Genomic DNA, 23327 nt, shown 5'->3' with positions numbered 1-23327 from the left:
AAAACGTGAAACAAAGATGTTGCCCTACAGGCCGCTGCCTGATCATTTTCCTATGGTACTCATAAACAAGTGATATTTTACACTTTTATGAATTCTTATACCATTATTCTTTCATGGCAAGCACTCAAAATTAATTGTACCAAAACAGTTACTGCATTAATGAAAAGGGTTTGTTTTTTTTTTTTTAACTTGCAACGCATTGTGTTCTATTTCAAGCCCAGTTTTCCATCTATAACTTAGGCCTAGTTGTAGCAGAATAAAATTCCAGCTTTTATGACAGAAGACTTTTTTTTTGATCAATAGAAGTCAGCAGCAAAAGCATTTGCGGTTTTTCTCTGGAAAGCATTTGTGGCCACAGACTCAAAGGAGGAAGAAAGGGAGGGGGATTAACTCTTCAATGAAGGTCAAAAACATAATTTAAAAGTGAACCAAGAAGAGCAGCTGTGTCTGTCAGCGCAATCAAGATTACCAGCTGGAGAATTTACCAGCAGTATGAAAACAACGCACACCAGATGTCAAATGTTGCAACTGTGAGTAGGAAAACATCTCTGGGCATGGCACTGTCATGGTAGTACTCATTACCAGACAGATTTCATATTTAGCATTTATTTATTAATTAGACAGACACTACCAGGAAGAAACATTTCTTTTGTAATTTCTATTCTTTCTAATATTTCCTTAGAAAAACAGTTTTGACCTTGCAGTATAAGCCAGAGGCAGGTGTGTACACTGTGATAATTTAAAATTGCACATTCTAATTGTCCTTTTTTCACTGTGAACACAATATAATGAGTGTTAAACTAACTAGCAAATACTAAAACATCTGCAGCTGAGCTTTAGCTTCACTCAGTTCAGTCTGAGCTTTTAGTTTGAGTTTAGATTCTTCTCTAATAAATCACAAATAAATATTAAGAAAACCAGTAAAAACACCCCCTATTCCATGGATAATCCACTGTAAAGAACCCAATATAAGCCATGAAAGCGAGTACTTCAATAACGCCTCTGCCAGCACTTCCTTCACCAGCTGCTTTTTATCTTCCTCCTCCTTCTGGGGCATTCTTGTCTTTTTTTCTGTACATTTTACACCTTGAGGATGAATTCATCCATTCCCACTGTTTCAACCAGGATGTTACACCACTCCCGGTGTTTAAAATACCTGATGTCAATTTCCTCCTTTTGTATATTCTTTTATTATCTCATTCACCTCCTCTTTTGTATTTATCTTTCAAATTAAATACAGGGGGAAGTAAAGAAAGAAAAAAAAAAAAAAGGAAGACAGACAAACAGACTTGGGTTTTTTACTCCTCTCCCCGTCCATTGTTGATGACTAAACTTTCTTCCTCAGCAAACCCACAAGCAGCCATTCCTGCAGAGTGCCAACAAACCCAGGCCCTCCGATTCTTTCCTTTTACAGGCTTTAAAATTCATCCTTCATTAAATTCTACTATCAAAATGCTAGATGTCTTTCTTGCTACTATCTGCTGGTATAAACTTCCTGGCTGTTATCTCCTCCTCTAATACATGCAGATATTGCAGTAAACACTCCCATCTCCCCCATTAAGTTAACTGTATCAGGGAGCTGCCTTCTTATTCTAGCTCGTTCCCCCACTTTTGTCATTTCCTTTAACAAGTTCTGGTTGTTCACTCTTAGTCTTGAACACTGATGGCTGTACATTTATAAATGTCTACAGAAATTATGATTTTGTCCCTGCTTGCAGCGTCTCCTGTGTTCATTCTCATTATCCTAACATCTCTCCTAAATGCTCTAGTTACTACATTGCAAAACCTGCCTTTTTCTCCTTTCAATGCTATATTCCTATGAGTAGGTGGCTCTCATCCTCTGGGTTAATCCCTACTATTTCATGCTAAAGATTTTTACAGTTTCCACTGCTAAACTCAGTTTTAACATATTATTTCTCTCATTCCAGAAAACAAATTATAATTAGACCCTAAGAAACTAAAGAATCATGGATGTTAATATCCAAAATGTTTACCACAGAGGCTATTCTAGAAAATAACTTGAAGTTTGCTTTATATCCTCTCCTTTCTTCCTTGGTGCAAATGCTTTACCTGAAGGAAGACATGCCCGTAACAAAATACCATACCACCCTAAATAGATAGTATAACTGAATCAAGCTGAAGTTATTCAAATACAATTACTGTCAGCAAAGGAAATGGAGGTGAGTTTGTGGCACCTTGTCCTGACATAATACATACGTTAGTGTAGGTTTGTTAACTGCTGCAATTAAAAAAAGGAATTAGAAATGCCCAATGAATAGATACATTTAACTGCTCATGCACCCATTACTTTTTCCCTTCTCTTAAAGACAGAAATTTACTGTATATTTCATTATGATATTTTTATATTCTCCTTGGCTTCTGCACTCATTCTACTGTATTACAACCTATTCTTCACAGCTTACCTTAGCTTTGCCATCCTGTGCAGACATATATCCTACACACATGCTCTCTGTTGTATGGCTCCACAGAAATTCCACTATAAAGGAAAATGCAAGAAGTCATAAAAAATGCATTGGTTTAAAATGTAAGGTGTAATTTAACAAGACTGCAATCTCGAGAAACAAACATAGCTTAAAATAGACTTTGGGAAAGGACAAAAACCAAACTTAAAGAACAAAAACTACTTACCAGCATAAGTCAATCTCAAAAAAAACAGCTATCAAACAAACAAGGTTTTCCTGCACTATTTGCAGTCACACACTGCAGAACTAATACCCAGAATGAGAACATTACTTCAGTGATATGGAGCCTCTAAGACGAGACATATATCAACTGGAACTACAGTTAAAAAGATAGAATCAACTTTTAAAGCAGAGTCCTGTTCCACCCATAAAGTAGAAGCAGATGTAATTTGCATTTACTTGCCTTGAACCCAGACATAAGCACACTACAAGAGCATAAGCGTGGATGGCATACAAGGATTCTGTCAAATTGTAACACTAATCAACAAAATGACCGGTAACAAGCCTTTTCTCACAGAGCTGAGCATCAATATATACATAATCTGTAACTACCAATGGGTAAATGGAGACTTGTCATCTAGCTGCACAAGTAGCATTCAGGAAAACATGCAGGAGTAGTGAAGCCTACAAGATGGGAACTGAAGATATAAAGCAGGCAGGAAAGACATCTGGTGAAAACAAAATAATCCCGCAGAAAAAGCAGGAAAGATGTCCCATCTAAGCAGAATAACACTGCACAATAAGCAAGAAAAACGCCTGGAAAAATTAGAGCAAGACCTGGTCCCAAAAGTATGCTGAATTACATGAAGAGCCCATGCAATCACCCTCTTTCTTTGAGGAGACGATAAGGAGCAGCAAAGGTAAGAGAGGAAAGAAAGGTGGAGAAGAAATGAGCCCATTTTGATTTTAGCTTCCCCATCAAAGCCCTCTCAGGTCTGATCACCCTGACTTCTAGCACTAGCTATACAGGATCAGCTCTTCGGAACCATATACTCACAGCTAATTTAGGATATAAATGTTAGAGAACAACTGTTGTGTTTGTAGTGATAATGATTAAAAAAAACTAACCACTGTTAACATGTACTGTTAATGCATGTTAATCCAGTAAGGCATTCTTCTGAAGTCTGAAAGTGGCCCGGTTTATCAATTCTTTAAACAGCCCATTACAGTGATCTGTAATTCCCTGATACATACACAGGTATCTTTATATATACACATATACCTCTCCTCAGCTGCAATGCAAAATTCAGACAAAGAGCACTTTATTCATATGTTTAGCTCCCATCCAGTGGAGCTTTATAAATTGCCACACTGTATTCTTCCCGCTCTGTGTCACAGCCATTTTTCTTTGCGTTCATTAAGTACATAATTTGGAAGTGGGAAAAATTAAGAAAGAGTAGCTGATCAGAATTCAGGGTGTTTGACAGAACACTGTAAAAGGTTTAAAAAAATTGCATTGAAGTATAATTTTTTTCCTTTGGATTACAGGAAGACTCTTACATGGATTGCACAAGATGCCAAGAAAAGCTAATCCTTTAGAGAAAGACTTTCACATATTGCAAAAAGCATCATTAGATGGTTTTAAAACTCTTATTCATTCCTATTCCTCGTGTTCCTTTAATATGGTTGACGAAGGTCACAGCATGCTGAGTATGCTTATCCTTTGAACCATTTATCCTTGCATAGCACTTAACCCTGAGTAGAAGATCAAAGTTTAGACAATCCCAGCAGGACTTGAAGATTCCTCCAGATATGTAGACATCATCATAAAAGAAAAATGAACTTCATTTAGGTATGTACTTGGCTCCCCCGTAATAGATTTATGACTGATATCGCCAAAGGTTAAGTCAAAAGCTTTCAGACAGTGAAACATATTTAGTGCCATGTAACTGCCTTCGATGAAGCCAACTCCTCCCTAACACCCTAAAGGTTCAACTGTCAGTGAAAGCATTTATTTTTTGGAGACAAATTTAATCTTATCTTTCAATTTTGAGAAGCTGGGCAACGGTTGAGGCCAAATACCCTCAAAATATTATCTTTGCTTTTTATAACTCTAGGTATATTCTTTTAAGTTTTTAATTTTTTTTTTCCTTCTACCTTGTCCACCAAAGGTAGCATGTACTAACATAAAACATAATTATTGGTAGCTGTTAGAAGTACTGGAATTACAATGAAAAACCTAAATTATATACTTATCTAAAGACATCTCATGCATTTTCAAGCATTTAATAAATCACTTACTTGCAATTTGTTTCAATAGTTTTTTAAAAAATAAGATCATCACTGCAATACAGACATATGATTTCATTATTTTATACACCGAGTTCTTCACTGTTACACAACTTATCTCCAAACCGAACAACACAAATACTACATGTGTTTAATTATACATTAACTCAGCATACACTATAAGGCAGGAGATCTCTGTGGTACAGAAAAAATATCTTTAGAATAAGCTGTGTGACATGAATCTCATTTCAGTGGAAAGAAAACCAAAAATCAATGGACAAATAGTCTTTACGTATGATGTACAATATATGGGTGTTTTCTTTATTAATTTTTGACGGGAAAATACCAGATCTTCCTTAATAGGAATGTGTTTTTCTTACATGAACGACAAACATTAAATAAATAGAAATACTTCTCTCACTTCCAAACATAAGAAACTGAAGGTTAGTTTGTTCTTACTTAATCAAACTTGTATTTTCATTTTCTTAACTCCTTTCTAGGGATAGAATTTATGTTGTAGGATGCTTTTCCACTGGATCAATAATGTCACAATTACTTCTTTCTTAAATCTGAAAACTGTAAATCAAACTTAGAACATTTTCTGTATGTTTAGTAACCCATGCTCTGATTCTGGATTCGGGATTGGACAGTCTTGGCTTTCAAATAGTTGAAAGACAAGAGTAAGGTGATTGTCAAAGTCTATTTTATAGTCTGCTTCTTCAAAAAGATAAGCTATTCGAATAACTCCTCCAAAAAATATAACCTACAAAAGCTATTTCTAAAACCTTTTCCCATCCAAGACTTCCAAAATTCCTTTGTTGTCCATGAGGATAATCCCAGAACCATCATCAGAATTGTAAGGACCTCCCAAATCTCTGGTCCCTTGTCTTATGGATGAGGTGTTGACCAAAACCATAAAATACACATAAACTTCAACTGGTGGGCAGAGAAACATGAATGTTATTAACTTCATTGATGAAAATTACTTATTAGAGTGAATGACTGGAGGGGGTTATGATCAGACTCAAGTCGACCAACACAAAGTAGTACATGACATTTAAAGATTCTTGTAATGCAAACCAGTAAGGTGTAGTACGAGAACAAAACTGAAAGACAATATACACCTCATCATGTACAACTGCGATAACATCCTGGAATATGCATCCTGGAAGTCACTGAACAGACAGCAATAAATGCTGGAGTTTGTGTGCGTAACCCACCATTAAGAATATATGTGCTGGCTCACCTTTAGCACATGCTCTGCCTGCTACTCCTGGCTGTCTGTACGCAGGCAAACTCTGGTGACACAATATTAGGATTTAGTGGGACAAAAGTAGTAATGAATTAAAACAAAGGTGAGGTGTCTTTCTAAACAATAGCCTACAGATTAAAAGAAATTATGCAAGTCAAGAATGACCAGGTGAGATGCTATGACCTGCCTTAATACACAAAGTTAAATTCGGTGATCAAATTTGTCATGTCAGATCTTTGAAAGCTACTTCAAATCTGTAGTGCTACTGACAGCATTTCATTAAACACTTGGTGAAACAATAATAAAGCAGAGGATTATATAAAGGAAAAAAAAAACTTTAATTCTGGTCACATAACATAAATACGTATTAGACAGGTCCATGTGACTCAATACGTTAGCACATAGCATGACCACACAGACACATATGCCCACATCTGAGGAGCACCACAGGAAAGGAGATGGTACAAGTCATGCTGAAGTAATTCATATGCCCCCAGTCCCAAATCCCTGCCTTCAGAGAGGAACATGGGCTTTACTGTCTCTGTTTTTTCCACCCACTCCTCCTAGTAGCCTACAGCCTTCAGTTTCCTAGCTGTTTCTCTACAACAAACCGCGTGACAGTTTACTGTAATACACTTGCTCTGCTGTAAAGCAGTGAGACAGATGAGGGATCTTGTTTCTAGGACATAAAGAGGGTTGAGGGGCTGTAAAGCTCAGAGCCTTTTTAAGCAGTCAGCTACTGATGGAGGCTGACCTCAGTATAAACAGTAAGTACTCCTGCTGTCTGCATAAGCAAATAGTAACTGCGATTTATCTGAATATTTTCCTGGGCCTACACAAAAAATTTCTAACTATAGAACAAATTCCCTCCAAGTTTTAAGTGTATCCTCCAAATTTTCACATTTTGTCTTGCAAAAAGGAGGAACAAAGAACTTTATAGACAGCATTTTTACCATATAAACCACTGAGAAGCAGTAAACAGTCATATGCATTATCCCTAGCTAAAAATGTGATTTTTTTCCTATGAGGAACATACCCTGCCTCACCACAAGCAACTGTTATTTCTATGCCATGGTTTTAGAAGGATCCCACAGAACCCTCTGAATCACAATTCTGCTTAGAAATAACGAGTCAGAAAGAATGCCCTTTTCTGCAGTTTTAGAGAACAAACAAGGCTACTACTATTTAACTGTCTAGAGATCTATCATCTCAAACAATTTCAATTCCTTTTTGTTTTCTCTCTGGCTTTCAAATAACAGTAAACATGCACAGTTTTTATTTTATCTTTCACTTTGAGTTAGCACCTAGCTCAAGTAAAAATGAATAAGAATTTCTTACCTAGTAAAGTTGGCTTTTCCTGTGATGACTCAGGCTCTGCTGAACACCTGCAAGACCGAAGAACTATCACACCTCCGAGTACACCATCTTCATTGGCTAGAAATGGTGAACCTGAGTAAAATTGTTGGGGAGAATTACTTGCAATAGGAAGAGTTTCTTGGGTTTTTTTTTTAATTTCACTTTCCTGCCTTCCCCTTGAATCTTGCCACTAAGCATTGAAAAGACTGTCAGGTCAACCAGTGCTTTTACAGAAGCGTTTTTATTTTTTTCTAGCGTTTCTATTGAGTAACTACCTAAATAGTAATCTACTAACCTACCAGTAATCAAAAAAAAAGAAAAAAAGCTACACGGAATGAAAAAAATACTGGAAATTACATTTGTGAGTGCAAAACCATTTGTTCTTGAATCAAGGAAGATATAATAATGAAAAATAGAGTGTCAAGTTGAAAAAAATCTTGATATTTAGCTCTTTCTGTACTATAATTAATATAAAGATGGCCACATATGAAAAAAATAAGCAAAATTTGTGTCACTTGTCCAATTTAAAGCACTTTGTATAGAGACATAATCAAATTGCTATAGACCATCTTCCTTGCTGTTTTATGAATAAGAGCAGAAAAGCCAAAACACATCCTACTTTTTAAAGTAGCTTTTCTGCTGGTAATTTAAAACATATGGTACAAAACATCTTCTATCAGAAGCTGGAAAAGTTTTAACATTAGCTGCATCAAGTTTAAGTATTCTTTTTCTGGTTTGTAATTTGAAATGGGATTCCTATAGTTTTATATGTGGAAACAATGGTATGATTTACATAGGATTTAAAATGTCTTGAGCCACAAAATTAATCAAGTCCTTACACTGAAGCCCAAACACACCCTAGTCACACATTTGCAATACACTGTGATTTAAAGTTGAGCATGCAATTGCAGCAGGCATTTCATATATTTCTTTTCAATTATTTCAAATAAATCAGTATACTATGTCTAGTATACAGACATTGTAAAAGGATTTGCTGGCCACAAGAACTTTAGACCAGATCTACTCAGCAGCCTCCTTCAATGTGCCCACAGCTATTTGTAAGATTAAAATTGCTCCTTTAATGCAAATAACAACCAAAACCCACCCCAAAAAGAACTAAGATCAAGCTTTACTGTAAGGAAAACTAAATGCTTTACCATGTTCTCTCCCAAAATAAGAGCAGCCACGTTCAAAAGTGATACAAGGTGGTCATTACAACAGAATCCCATGTTGCAGGAAGATGATATATGTGGTATGCTTAATAAATGGTAATATCTTATTCCACTCAATACAAACAGATATCATCTTTAAAGCGCCACTTGCTTTGTACAAGAACTATTATTAGGTACCAGTTATACCTACTATATTACTCATCAACTATGGCCAAATCCCTGTGAACCAAGAATCCAACCAATCATAACGTAATAGATAACAAAGCAGGAAAATATGTTTGGTTAAAATAGAAATGCAAGGCTTGGGAAGTTGTAAAAAGTTTTACCACCCAAAATCAAAATCTTTTACTCCATGCTTTCCAAGATTCTAAGTATATCTCTCATACTTCCACTGCATTAACCAAGTGGTGGCTAAGTATGTGATATGGTTTCTGCAAGCAAATGAACAAAAAAAAGTGGTTTTCTTTATAGGGAACATGCATCCTTTAATCTTTACTTCAGAAACTCAGGTACTTCAAAGACAATGTCTTAACCTAATCTTACACTCAGTCGTATAAATTCTTCAGGCTACATGCAATGCTGTTGTGAAAAGTCATTGCAAACAGAAAAAGTTTTGCTTATTCTTTTTTAAATAAGCCCTGTTTTGCCTCCTCTTTCCAGGCGTGTCAAAGGTTCTTTCAAGGTTCTAGTGAAAATACTAACAATCTCTTTAATTAGAATAGTTAAAGATGTTCAACTTCAGCAGAACACAGCCAGCAAACAATATTTAAAGCAGATAGCATATTTAAGGCCATACTAAAACATTACTAAAATACAGACTGTATTTTTAGGATAAGGAGATGCAGCATTTTCTTTCTCCCACGCTCAGGGAAGAGTAGGTGAAAGGAACGTCTGTAAATAAACCAATCACATATTTCTTCATTTTCCCAGTATTTTTGTCAACTATGTGCCATCATCACTGATCAAATTTTCAATAATCTGAATAACTTGCACGTGCTAGGCTCTCTCTTTCTAAACTTTAAGAGAAGACTTGGCAGTGCATAACTTTCCATGAAAAGAGTCTGCAGCAAAACACGTAATGCCACATTTTCATCCGAATTCTTTCATTTTTACAGGGATTTCTTTGCAAGAACAAAGCATTCATCATATTCACTGGAGTACAGAATGAGAAAAGTAATCACTCAAAGTCTGTGTTGTGTGAGACTTTTTTTTAAAAAGGGGTTTACAAAAAAATTTAAAACTTGAGCTTCAAGCACATAAGACAAACGCTTAAGTTTACAATTTCATCCAAAGAGATGCTCTACCTCTACATGCACAACTATGCTCATGAGAATCCCAGCTCTGCCAGCGTAAATAGGATTGATTTATTTACTTTCAACATGCTGTCCACCATATTACCCTAAATATGTACACAATTGCTTTCTGAACCAAGTTACTTCTTTCAGTGATTATGCACCATGGAAGCTTTATTACCAGTCCACAAAACTCAAAGGCTTTGAAGTCCCTCCTAAACACTCAAAAGCTAGAAAACTGACTGTATTAATTCAGCCTTTGCTGAAGTACATTGCCACTCATTTCAAATAGAAAACTCAAGAAGATGACTAATAACACTGCAAATGACAAAAGCATGATAAAAGCATGATAAAGTACAGTTTTAACTTCAGCACTCATGAAACACACCAGATAAGCCACAAGCTGGCTTCTTTAAGAGTAACACAAGTTGGGCCCCTGGATTAAGGACAAAGTTGATTACGCCAAACAAGACCAGTTAGTTACTGCACTAACTTTCTAAGAATCAACCATAACTGTAGTACTAGGGTGATACACAGACGAGTAAAATGGCTTAGAGTGACTTGTAGTGGGTAATTTGAATGGAGTAGTAAACCAGGGAACATCTTAAAAGTTTATTATGCAAGCAAAGCAAGGAAGACAAGGATGCGTTATCTCTCTCCTACAGATAGAAACACAGCGCTACTTGCCCAATGGTGCACAACATCAAAACCCAGAACCTACAGGCTGTTCTCATTTGCAGCACCTTGAGCAATATACTACAACGCAACAATGGAAACAATGGGATTATGTTGGCTTTCTTGTTGCAGCCAGCCATGTTTTGGAGTTGTAGCAACAGAGACTGAGCCAAAATACAGTGGCACTCAAGAAATTATTGAGATTCAGTATTTTCAGCTGAGCTACTGAAGATTTTTCTTATTTTTTTTTTTTAAAGCACGATCCACATCCAAATTTTAATCTTCTACACCATTTTACCATCAGCTGCAGACTGAACATTATTCTGGAAAGGGAAAAAAAAAGAAGTCTGAAACAAGAACATAGCCCTTCTCACCTCCAGACACAAACAGCAAGTGAAGACACAGCCACTTGCAAGACCCCTGCAATGGTTCATGATCTTTTCACCCACACCACTTCCACAGGTCATATATTTTCCTTCACTTCCACTGGAGGTTGCCATCCACAGAGCCATCTGAAGCAAATTGTGTGACTGCTCCCTCATCCATTCCAATTGCTTTCACCAGCAATTTCAGCTGAACCATCTCAGTGCAAAAATCAGCAACAATAAGGAATGTGTGTCTGTCTCACTGCTCCGGCTAAGTTGTGGGGAGTCAACCTCTAAATAGTGGCAGTAAAAAACAGTTGCCTACAGTAATAACATTACAGTATTCTACACTACAGTAAATTCAGAGAGACTGTTTCTTCTCCCTTAAAAATCAGACTCAAGCCAAATTAAATACACACTGAACAGCACATTCTTTAAAACAAAGAATGTATTTTATTTTCCAATTAAAGCAATTTTTAAAAAGTTAAAAGAGGGATTCAACTATATTAATATTTTTAAAAACATAAATATTTCTGGATATGCAGACTTATTACTGAGGATTACAATTACGCTAAAGAGTGTATCTTAACATAGCAATACAGTGCAAATGAGTAGGTCTATGTTAAGCAAGATTCTAGACAGCTGAACACTATGCATCCATTATTAAGTCTGCAAAAATAAGGGTACAAAACTACTATTATACTTCTAAACAGAAACCATGCACTGTACAAAGGAATTAATTTCAGTGTTCTCAAAACACTGTGAATTCAAAAGTTAGGAACATATTTCATTAATTTAGTTCTAAAAATTTTGTTACAGCCAAGCCCCTGAGAAAAAAAGAAGTAACAGTGCAGACTGCTGTAAAAAATAACCAAGTAAGTAATGGCATATTTTCATATACATTATATTTAATTAGTATTTAAGCAGAAAGAGAAAAGGTGCAACTGAAATAAGGCCATGTGTATTAAAATCATAATGGCTTCTCATTGGAAGGAAAAAGTAATCTGGCTCCTACACTCCTACATCATTTTTGCTCTCTCTGTACTCTTAAGAATGATAGATCTTGCTGTACAATTAAAAATTCAGTAAAAATAAAATATGCCTACTAGCTAAAAATAATTTTATTACTGCAATAAAGTAGAATTGCTAGACAAATCTTTGACCTAAATCTTTGACAGAACTACAAAAACCTGGGGCTTTTAATACCGTTTTAAGTCTCATGAAACTCATCGTTCCTTTCCAGTTATGCTGGCATAACACTGAAGAATTTGGCATGAAGAATCCAAAGCAAAACTTCAGCTACAGCATTAACTAATAATGTTAGCACTGACTGGCCACACCAGAGAAAAGGAGTAGAAAAACACAAACAAAAAATATCTTTCAATAGTTTTGGTTTAATCCTCACCTCCCCAGCCACAAAATTGTATTTTACAATACGCATTTCCCTCCCTGAAAACTCAATTATTCTGTTACTGCTATCTAACATACGGAGAGCGTTATCAAGTTTTTATTTATATAATTTGTACATCATTAATCTGTAGTAACAGTCTCTTAAAAATAAGCAAACTTATCTTAATAGCAGCTCCACATTCACTTATCTCATCAAGTTCTGCAAGAGCAACCACAACTGAACACCAAGACTTCGGTTCAGGCTCAGCCCAGGGACAGAGCATACAGATTTCACACATGTTAAGGCAAATAATGGCCTCAACATTCAGTCTTGCTCTGGAGGAACTACAGCTCCAAGTGAAGAACATTTTTTCTTCTACGTCTCTTGTAAATTAAACTACTCCCATGATGAAGACTGCTTCCTCCAGAGCATGCAATTGGTAAGACCTGTCCATTTCTGATCCTGTGCTTTTTTCCCATTTGTAGCTACTGGAGAGATCCATTCTAGCACAGATTCAATACTAAACTGTAAAAGAAGTGTTTTATTTACACTTACACAGCTGAAGGACTAACCAGCTGTTCATCAGATGTTTTACATTCATACTTTTCCATAGTAGAGAAACCATACCAGCTTCATTGTTTACATTAGCTTTCAAAGTCTTCAGAACTTTGGTCTAAAGACTGACTGTGGCATGGTGCAACCAATTAAGAGCTTTAGCATCCCCCGGTTTTAATGGAGAGTGGCTAAACAGTTCTAAACCTTCTCATGCTCTAGTGTCAGTGAAATTCAGGTCAATAATCCATAGCTCACCTATGCCATTTGATTTTGCCAACTTGTACGGAACATGTTTAAAGTGAAGCTGTTTGGCACTCTGCTTCTGCTACGTAACCCGCTAGACTTCAAGCTAACAATTTAAATAAACATTAGCGGAATATATAAGCACTAAATTAAGCCTGCTTTTAATTTCATGCACCATTGTTCGTTAAATGTTTAAGCACAAGCTGTCTGAAACCAGGGATCTTTATATTTTATGATAAGTAATTTAAAACATCTGTTCAGAGTTTTTAAAGAAGCTACAAGGAAAAGGATCTGTACTTTCAAACTTTACCCGTCAGCTTTTAAGAAATTAAATAACAAAGGATACCGCTGTCCAGTAAAATACCAATGCTTTCGGTAAGAAGCAGCACAGTCAGGATCTAGGCAAACCCTTGTGTACGATTACCATGTTGTGTTAGTTTTTCATCTGCTTTTATTGTAAGGTAACAAACAGGCCTGTTCCATTCTGTCTACCATCAAATGCAAAGTTGTGAAATCATAAACTTCCAGTGGATGAAGTAGGTCATATGAAACCTCAGGATCACTTCATTCTCTTCTCAGATCTTTTCCTCTGTGTCATGAGGAAGACATAATAATGCTTTCATAGCATCCTTCCTCTGCCATAAAACCACAAAGGATACTACAAAGCTTAGAGTGATACAGCGCCAAAATATAAAGTAGCAATAACACTGTGCAATGACAGACACTGGCAGTCTTGTAACTGTTTAAGTATGAGGCTTTTTTCCCCCCCAACAAGCATAACACATAATTGGGAAATTCATATTCTATGATTCCTAACCGTCCAAACTCCTGCTCCCAAGAGAGGTATTTGACACAAAATTTCAAAACGAGAGTGTTACACTTCTGCTATTACCTTTCTGCAGACACTGCTCATTTGTGAACTGAAGCGCAACTTTAAAAATACAAGACTAGAGAAACATATTTCCGCTAAGGGAAGAACAAATACCAGGTTCCAACTATGTCTTTCAGCTCATTATTTTCTAATACTTTATAAGAAGCTTTAAAGCACAATTCTTAGCATTGCCATTGTTACAAGTGCAGATTTCCCGCCAGTGAGATGACACAAACATTTACTCTTAAATCTACATTCCACAAAATTGGCCACACTTGAAAGGAATGATGAGTAACAAAATCCTCTGTTCTTCTGCTTGGAAGGTATTTGTGTTTACAGAACACCATTCTTCGACCATGTACCAAGCCTTTAGTGCTCTTGGACTAATCAAGCCCATTTGATTTACAAAAAAATAATTAAAATCTAAATTTAATTTCTCTCACCTCCGATTCAACCATCAATTGTGCATTATCCATAGTAAGCTGGCTCTGAGAAAGGATGAGAGGCACATCTGCCATTAGTTTGCTCATCACCTGCTGTTTAAACAGCACTTACTGTTTAAGCCAGGCATTCCCTAGCTGGAAGAATTCCCAGGGCTTTGTGGAGACTTGGAGAGTTCTGTAAACAGGAAGCACCAATCTGATGGCAACTGCCAAAATCAGCTGTTCACCCCTCCAATACAAGTAATGCACATTTTGACTTCTGACAAAACATTCTAGCTCTGCTTTGTTAAAGGTTTGTTGGGGTTTTTTTGGCCTTGGTCCATTTAAATCCTGGCAGAAGTTTGACATGACCACAAAACAGGGCTTTTAGAAAGAGTAGCAAGGAAAGAATCCATGCCATCAGCAAGTAGGCTATTAGCCCGTTTTATCCTATTGTTCCACACCAGCCAAAAACCCTGCATCATACCATACATTCTGAGCTATCAACTAGCACATCAACATCCCTGAAAATTTATAGGAAAAAAACCCTATTCAGTATAAACCAAATGTTTTAAGTGTAATGCATTTTTACACTTGTTGCACTACATTAGCAAGACGTAACTTTGCATTCCATCTTCAGAATTGCCAAGATTGCCCAAAATTACACTACTGGTTACAATCTTAGTACAATGTCATGCATAAAGAGCAAGATGTGTCTGGATTTTCAGGTTTTCTCAATTAGCCTTCATTCATAGGAGAGCTGAGGACAAACTAGATTTTACATTTTCTAGTCAAGACATGGAATTCAAGCACTTCACGTACACAAAAAAGGTGTCTGTATCTTACTTTTTCTTTCTTCCCCCCGCCCCCCCCCCCCCCCCCATTTCAACACTGCCCCGAAGTACCACTGAGAAGGTAATATACATCCCTACTGTCAGATAATAAAAACCTGCAGTGATAAGTTTCTGAAAATACAAATGTGACCCATCACCAATTAAAACACAAAACTTTAAAAAGGAATTATAAAACACTTCTCTTGAAATTTGTATGTCATGACAAGCATTAATCTGATAATGTCTCTCCTTCTTTTCACTTTCCCCTGTTTTGTTGGTTTTAGTCTGATTTCCCCAATAAATTATCAAGTGCAGCCTTCCAATGCGAATTACAGTCAAATGTCATGTTGTCAGAAGCAGAGTTTAATATGGATTCAACATTATAAACAAAAATAAAAGAAATTGCAACACATTTCTTGCCAAGACCAAGGACAATGGTTCCTGGGTCCCAGAAAGGTATGCATATGTCCTTCTTTCAGTTCTAATTAAAATGCTATAAAAATGAACTTTGGCAACACAGTGTACAAGAAGTGTTATGTTGTCTTGTCCACACGAAATTTTGAAGGTCAAAATTGTCTGTGGATACTAAAGCTTCAAAAAATATTAAGGGCTACAAAGGTAATGCAAGTCAATACATATGCCAGAAGCCTCACTGGAATCTACGCTATCTTCAAAAGTTCACATACGTAGAGATATTTTAAATTTATACATTAATATTTTGGTTATGAGTTGAAGAAAGAAAATAATATCTATATTCCCAAAAATTTAAACAGATATCATTAAACAGGTCATGTGTAATCCTCTCAAATCACGGAAAAAAATTGGTTTTGCCCTACAATAGCTTTCAATGAAGTCTACTTCACTTTCTCAAGAAATTAATTTCATAATGTAAATAGCAAACCAGAATCTGTCTGCCCAAAGCATTTGATTAGAACATGCAGTGGTTTTGACGTCTATTATATTTAAAAGGGTTAACATGAATAATTTTTATTAATACTCCTAAACCACGAATTCTAAAGTATGCAATTGCACGCCAGAGGCAGTGATTCAGGCAGGAAATTCTTTCTTCACATCTCTCCAGGTATTCTATGACTCACATAACAACTCAGATATTTCCAAGGGTTTTCCTTTAGATTTCCTAAAATATTATTCTGCAGTTTGATTTAACATTCTTTAGATGTAACACAACACCAATTTTGAGGCCAACTGCAACATAAGGATTCAACAGAAAGCACAGAAATAAGCATCTGAATTTTATTTAATAAGGATAATGGGATTTTAAACAATGTCATGCAATGTTCAGGCAATTAGCACCATATACTTACCAATAAACTTGTTTTGCATAGTCTCTAGGAGAGCTTGGTGGGCATCTTCTGTTTGCAAAGCACATGAACATTCTCTGGCCAGTATGGTTCGGACAAGGTGCTCTCCACAACCTAAAGAAATATTAAGATTGGGAATAGTAAAAATATAGATATCGCTATGAAAAAACTCTTGTCATTATTTTACACCATCACAGCCAAATAAAATCAAGGGAAAAAAAAAAGCATATGACAGGTGTCTGTCATGTTTTTTTAAAGACAGTGACACTGAGTCACATGAAAATTCATGCATGTCAGCAGTTTTTCCCCACAACTTTCCTGAAATTTCTACTGTGCGAAGTCATAAACCAGAAAGGGTTAAGTACAGAAAGAAGAAATAGAAATAGTGAGAAGAAATAGCGAGACTGTCTCTGACTTGTCGTCTTTATCCAGATCCTTCAATTCTCTATCAAAGAATTCATTTACTAATCATTCTCACAGGAATGATCCTTGGATGCAACTCTCTTCAAACCAAGAACATCTTTAGTGAGCACCACAGTAACTTGGCATGATGTAATCTTCTATGTAGTCCATCTGATTGAGTTTTTTGTCAACAAAGGAATACGTGAATTTAGCTATGCTTTTTGGACTGGATGGCTGCTCATTGGACTCCTAATAAAAATTCCTGTAATTTTTAAAGGTTTGTCTTTAAGAAACTAAAAAGCTCCAGCCAACAACCACTTATTGCCTCAATGCTTTCTGTAACTATCCCCTGAAACCTGTTGAAGACAAACAGGTCATCAGTGCTACTCTTACTCCGTTAGGAACGCTTTCACACCTGCTGTTCTTCTCCCATGCTCTTTTCCATTCCTGTACTGTGTTTTGGGACATACAGCTGTGGTCAAACAGTACAGTGCATGTTTTCTTGGTCAAAGTTTTCTTGGATAGGGAAAAACATTGGTGATACCTTCTGCATACATACAAAAGTCATTACACTACTATGCCTCCCATTTGTTGACGTTTTTCCTCAATGGCAAGGAAGCAAATGAAACAGCTAGAAGGGGTTTCAGAAGAAACAGCCAAGCACCACTTAAGCTGAAATGTGTTATCCAGTTAGGAAAAAAGGAAAAACAAAACTGATTTATCAGATGTAATATGACAATGATTTTAATTACCTAAATTTAGGTGATTACAGTTTGATCAGACTTGTAACTTCAGAGTGTATCAGGGCCTAAAACTGCATTAGAAACCAGAATATATATAGAGAAATAAAATACAGTCAATTCCCAATTATATGTATAAATCTCTAGAAAATTTCTCATTAACCATGACAAGATGCAAGCACTGTGCTGGTTCCACACAAAAGTCAGCTATAATCCAGTTGGACTTATTAGCTCAGGTGCAGAACTACATAAATACACCTACGTGGCTTCCAGAGACAATTTATGGCTGGAAGCAATCTAGCTGCTTTGACACGGCAGAGAGCTGGAGCTGGTAAGACACCAGACCTAAGCTGGCTTCAGACAAAGGCAGCTCAGTCTCCATGGATAACATTCACTTTACTGGAAGCACTAACAAGCCCAGAACAGAGAAAACTGAGTGACTCTGGCTGAAGCCAGCTTAGATCTGGCACAAAGAACGAACTAACAAATAAACTCAAGCCAAATTGGCTCCAGTGCAGCCTGCTGAGTCTCTCCTCACTATGCTTCCCAGTATGCTGAGTTTAGAGCGCTGACTGGTTTGGGCACAACATTGCATGAACACACATTGGCAGGTCTAGTGCTGTCTTGGAGCTACTCACAGACCGGCTTCTTCTTCTTCCCACCACTTTTAAGCCCTAATTAACATGGCAACCTCCTCCAAGAATCTCTTTCTGGTTACTTGTCACACAATTATACCTTTCCCTTTAAAGGCAAAGTGAGTTTACAAACACTGTTCTTCAAAAACTGCTAACACAGAAGGAAAGAAAAAAAAAAAAAAAGACGACCCCTCACCCTCTACTTCCAAGACTAAAAAAAACCAACAAAAAACCCCTATGGAGCGTTATGGATGCATTAGATTTCAGAGAATAGCCCAGGGACCAGATTGCAGAAAAACTGTGTACACGTGTCCCAAAATCTTGCTATATTCAATCATCAAAACGACACCTTGGTCTTCAGCTATGTGCTCCTTCTAATGGGCAGTGTCTCCTGATGCGGGAGGTACTTTGGAAGTACCCCTTGAAGCGGGATACTTTGGCACTGAATCTACATACAATTGGCAAAACAGAAAGACAAAAAAAATTCTTTGTATAGCAAACAGATTGAGTAAAATCCAGTTATAAATTTAGAGGAAAATAAAAGAGCTGAAATACCACAACAATTACACAGCAAAGGGAGGCAGTTCTTGAGAGCACAAGAAAAAAAGGTGTTTTCACTGAGACTGTCAAGCTCTCAAGTTACTGAGCAAAGTGTCCAGGTTTGGATATTATCTTCAAGAGGCTCACACAACACAGTGTCCTCAACACCTGCTTACCAGGAGGATCTCTCCATTCCTTGCCTCATTACTTCCATGCTTGAAACCTTTTGTCCACCACAGAATTGAGAGTCATCTAATATTTACTCAAGACAAAGTAATGTATGAAGAACATGCAAAAACTGCAAGATGCGTTTTACCTACATATCACAACACAGCTATCACTTTTTTTAAACCACAAAAATTTAATCATTATAAAGCTTTGATGTAAAAAATAAAACTAAATAAGCATTTGCTCCAGCAAAAACTTAGCAAGTTGATTTTTTTCTTGAAAAGAACTTAATACCTTTAAATGTAACCTTTATACACCTCTGTGACGTAAGAAGCATGGGACACAGAATGTGAATCAAGTGAGACACAAAAAATCAGAGTGAGCCCATGCATCCCCTATGCATCAAGTAATAAAACCAGATGTTACTACTTCACAATTTAAGTAATTCCTAAATTGGCATCAAAAAGACAATAGCCATTTTTTAGCATGATGTATAATGTTATTTATCCCAAGAGAATGACTTTATTGAAGAGTTCCCATAACATCAAGTCTGCTACAAAAAAAGTTAAGAAAGAGAAAACTTAATATGGGTTAAGAACAGCTGCAGCTCACTGATGTGATCCAGGATCAGCCACAAGGAAAGCAGCCTTGCAATTCCACTAACACATCACACATCTCTACATCCCCAGAGACAAAGTCATTTCTTTTTGTCATATTTATGTCAACCTATAAGGCAGCAAACTTACAGACTGCTGCTGGCAGTGTACGTAAAAATCTTTCAACACATCACATGCCAGCAATCTGCAGGGACAGATAACTAAGGAAAATAATCCCCCCATTTTGAAAAGAAGAATTTGTTACTGCAGTTTTTGATGTAGGAACATCTATTTTTGAACAAGAAAAATAATAAAGCAGTGTTTCACATACTTTGACCAGATAAAGGCTGAGAAAAAGCATTACCCTAATTATTCCAATAGAACTGCCCTTCCTATTATCTCAAGTTAGAAACAAATACTAGAGTGTGAACTGTCTTGCAGGTTTAGCAGACCTATATGTCTCTCTAGTCTGGGAAAACACTGTAGATTATACTAGGGCTAGACACAAAACAAATGTATAGAGAATTACAGTAATCGAAACCTGATTTATAACTTACAATACAAAGTTGTGGGTTCAAATTTATAGTTCTATTCACTTGTAATCTAACCACCACTATTAGCCAACTTCTGCAAAAGTTACAGTTAACATGACTCAAGACAGCAACTACAGTCAAAGCTACTTTAACACACTTCAAAATCACGCACATAAGCTGATGAAAATGTAGATCTGGTTCATTTGCTTAACTATCTCACATCACACTACATTTAACTGCATGTGTTATTATACTTTGTGGTTTTTTCACTGAATAATACTAAAACCAAGCCAACAGGGACTCCTAATAAGAATTTTTCAATTCTTCATTAAAGTCTCAAATACACCTGTTTTAGTTACTTTCCTGTAAACAGAGTTTAAATTATCTTATTATCTTTTCCCAGGTAAGATGATGACTTCCTTGGTAACCTGAAGCTCATTATACCTCAGAGACAAAGGCTTTGCAATGACAGATCAAAACTTCCATAAGCCTTCACACAAGAATGACACAAATGGAGATGACTATCTAGAAAAATTTACTGGGTTAAATCAGTGCTTCTCACTGATATAACTGTTTCATATAGTAAAGAAATTATTTTCCTAACAGTAGTATTGTGCAAACACCATGCCACCTACTCATAACCCATCCACTGACAAAAATACTACTGTTGGAACTAGTTGTTGTCCATGTTTGCAGGAGTAAGTACAATTAGTCGCCCTCCTCTAGGATCTCTGCTAGCAAAGTGAGCAATGTTTCTACAGGAAACAGATATTCTGTTTTGATAAAGACAGATAAAGATTAGCATTTTGATGCAAGTTTCCAGCCTCCTGGGTTAAGGGAAATAAGTTTAAATAAAAAAAACCAGATTCCTAAAGGCTCCAGAGGCACATGGCAGCAACAGGCTCCTACGACGAGGTAAGGCAAAGAATGATAAAGCTCAACAGTCATGACATGTTTTGTATTCAAAACAATAGGTTTGGCGAGAACCATAATCCAACGTCACCCTCCCCACCCCTGCAAACCAAAGAACCAAAGTCCACCAAAAAAACCCCAAACCCAAGCCAAACCAAAATCTGTCTTCCACCAGAAGTTTCTCGCCCTGTCTGAAACTCACTTGGCGATCATACAGAAAACCCCTGGAGATCATACAGAAAACATCAGAACTCTTTCTCAAAGACACAGATCATCTTGGATCATGCCATAGTACAGTTTCTAATGCAGTGTTTCCTTCAAAGTACAAAGCTGACCACCAGTGAAATCTTACTTTCCTCCTCTTCTGTGGGTATTTAAGTGTGTAATTTCTGAGAATAATACCACTTTTCCTATTCAGACACTCCTCGTTGATTCATACAAGACCTCCACAAGAACAGTCTGGGAATCTATAACCTTTTTTTTCCTCCCCCCTCATAGTCTCTTTTTCTTCTTTTATTCTTTTATAACTTAACAGTTATATATGTGTCAGTAGTCCTCTCAAGTTACTATTTCAGCCCAAAATTGCATAGAAAAGCACAAAGCCCTCAACAGACTTTTTTTTGATCTTCGGACATAGCAAGGTGGTTGTCCCTGCACTCCACGCTCCATGCACCAGATATATCTGATTAATGAAGCTGATCAGCCAAACCAAAAGTACCTGTTACATTGTACAATGCTGTACAAGTGAGATACATGCATTTTTGCAGAGGAGTGAGACAGAAGCTGATCATGGAAACCTGTTACTATGCTGACAAATGACAACATTTTTTCCACTGTCATTCATAATTCCAGTACCTCTTTAGTACCTGAAAGTCAACATATGCACAAGACAAAAAATGTACCAGGGCTGCATATCTTAGCAGGCATAAATGTGAACTGTACACCTTACTGACCCATTTAAAGATTTAAGAATTTTTTATTATAGTCCATAAAGCAACATAGAAGTACATACCATGATTCACATTTTTAGTGTTTTCTACGTATAACTGATCATATTAGTAATGAGCAAAGCTTAGCAAAGCAAGTTTTATGAGCATATGAACCACTAGCCATTATGCTGTAGGGCCAGACCCAGTCTTCGTATTTCAGGTACCGTTTAGCTGTATGCATATAATGGTTTTTAAGCTCTAAGTCTTTTTGAAAGTTTTGTTTAGCTTGTCAGTAAATGAAACCAGTGTACTTGAATGGCATACCACCTGATAGGTCCATACTGCACCCAGTAGCTACAGAGACAATCCAAATGCTGTTTGTGAAAGTGTCAGTTGCTGAACTGAGAAAACAAGACAGCCCAGTAACGCTTAAGCTAGAGCTTAAAATTTTGTGTTTTTCCTTCCTAAGTGATCTGTAATAGTTAACAGCTCTATTCTGCAGTAATTTGCTAGTTAGCCTATGCAGAACTTCAACAGCAACCAAGTTACTAGGGTTTTTTTGTGAGTTTATTGTTTGATTGTTTGGGGTTTTTTTAAGGTTGTTAACACCTTTAATTTTCAGCTATTATACTGGATACTATTTCACACTGCATACTATTTTGAAGAAGAGGTAAGAAATCTCAGCTATAGCACTTACATTTTAATGCAACTTTCTGTACCAAACAGTAACTAATACTCTGCTTAATTCACAGGTTATACAAACCTTAACTTGCTATAGACTTTGGTCCTTAATTTGAGCTTCATGCAAGAAACTAAGGATTAAATTACTGGGTTTTTTTTCCCCAGCATAGTGACTTCTCAAGTAGATTTCTAATGCTTGAAATAACCACAACAAGAGGGAAAAGAACCCAGCACAATATAAGCTGAACATCCCATACAATGCGTGCTCTGCATCTTATAATGTTCTACCAATGGAACCAAGATGGCAAGTGAAAGGAAGACCTTCTGCAAAGCAAGGGCCTCTGAGCAGCGTGTCAGAAAGAAATTGTTTTTCTGCTTCTTTTGATGGGAGATGCTTTCAAGTCAGGAAATTGGAAACAGGTGTGCCAGAGGGCACACACACATCCATGCACCACACTGAAAAACACGCGTTTTCAATTTTCAGACATGAAAGAGACTCCTGTTGAATGGAAGGAGAAATGAAAATCTAGCTTTCTTTCTGCAAGCCATAAGCAGAGAGCTTATGGAGCTTTGACAAGCTGCCGGAGCCTGTCTAGCTATTGAAATGCACAGTACCTCAACACAAAGTGTTGGAACTTATTTTAAAGGAGTACAAAATGGAAACTTGCATTACTCACATTCATTCGCAAACGGAAAGATTAATCTAGCTTACTCCACTGCCAAAGTATGAC

At 36.7% G+C, this 23327-nt stretch overlaps 1 protein-coding gene across 1 annotated transcript in view; it reads right to left on the bottom strand.

Annotated features, from left to right (window-relative positions):
* LOC104623871 (threonine aspartase 1-like) overlaps positions 1-23327 on the bottom strand; it is a gene marked incomplete at its 5' end in the record, with an annotated part of 51693 nt that overhangs the window by 10925 nt on the left and 17441 nt on the right. Inside the window, 3 exon segments of the mRNA XM_010291078.1 lie at positions 2424-2497; positions 7303-7413; positions 16464-16574. Coding sequence (XP_010289380.1) covers positions 2424-2497; positions 7303-7413; positions 16464-16574 — 296 coding nt within the window.

This window comes from Phaethon lepturus, unplaced genomic scaffold (genome assembly GCF_000687285.1).
Source record: "Phaethon lepturus isolate BGI_N335 unplaced genomic scaffold, ASM68728v1 scaffold37397, whole genome shotgun sequence".
In the NCBI taxonomy this organism is placed as follows: Eukaryota; Metazoa; Chordata; class Aves; order Phaethontiformes; family Phaethontidae; genus Phaethon; species Phaethon lepturus.
Note: the sequence above shows the minus strand (reverse complement) of the source record. Positions and strands in the feature narration are given on the sequence as shown.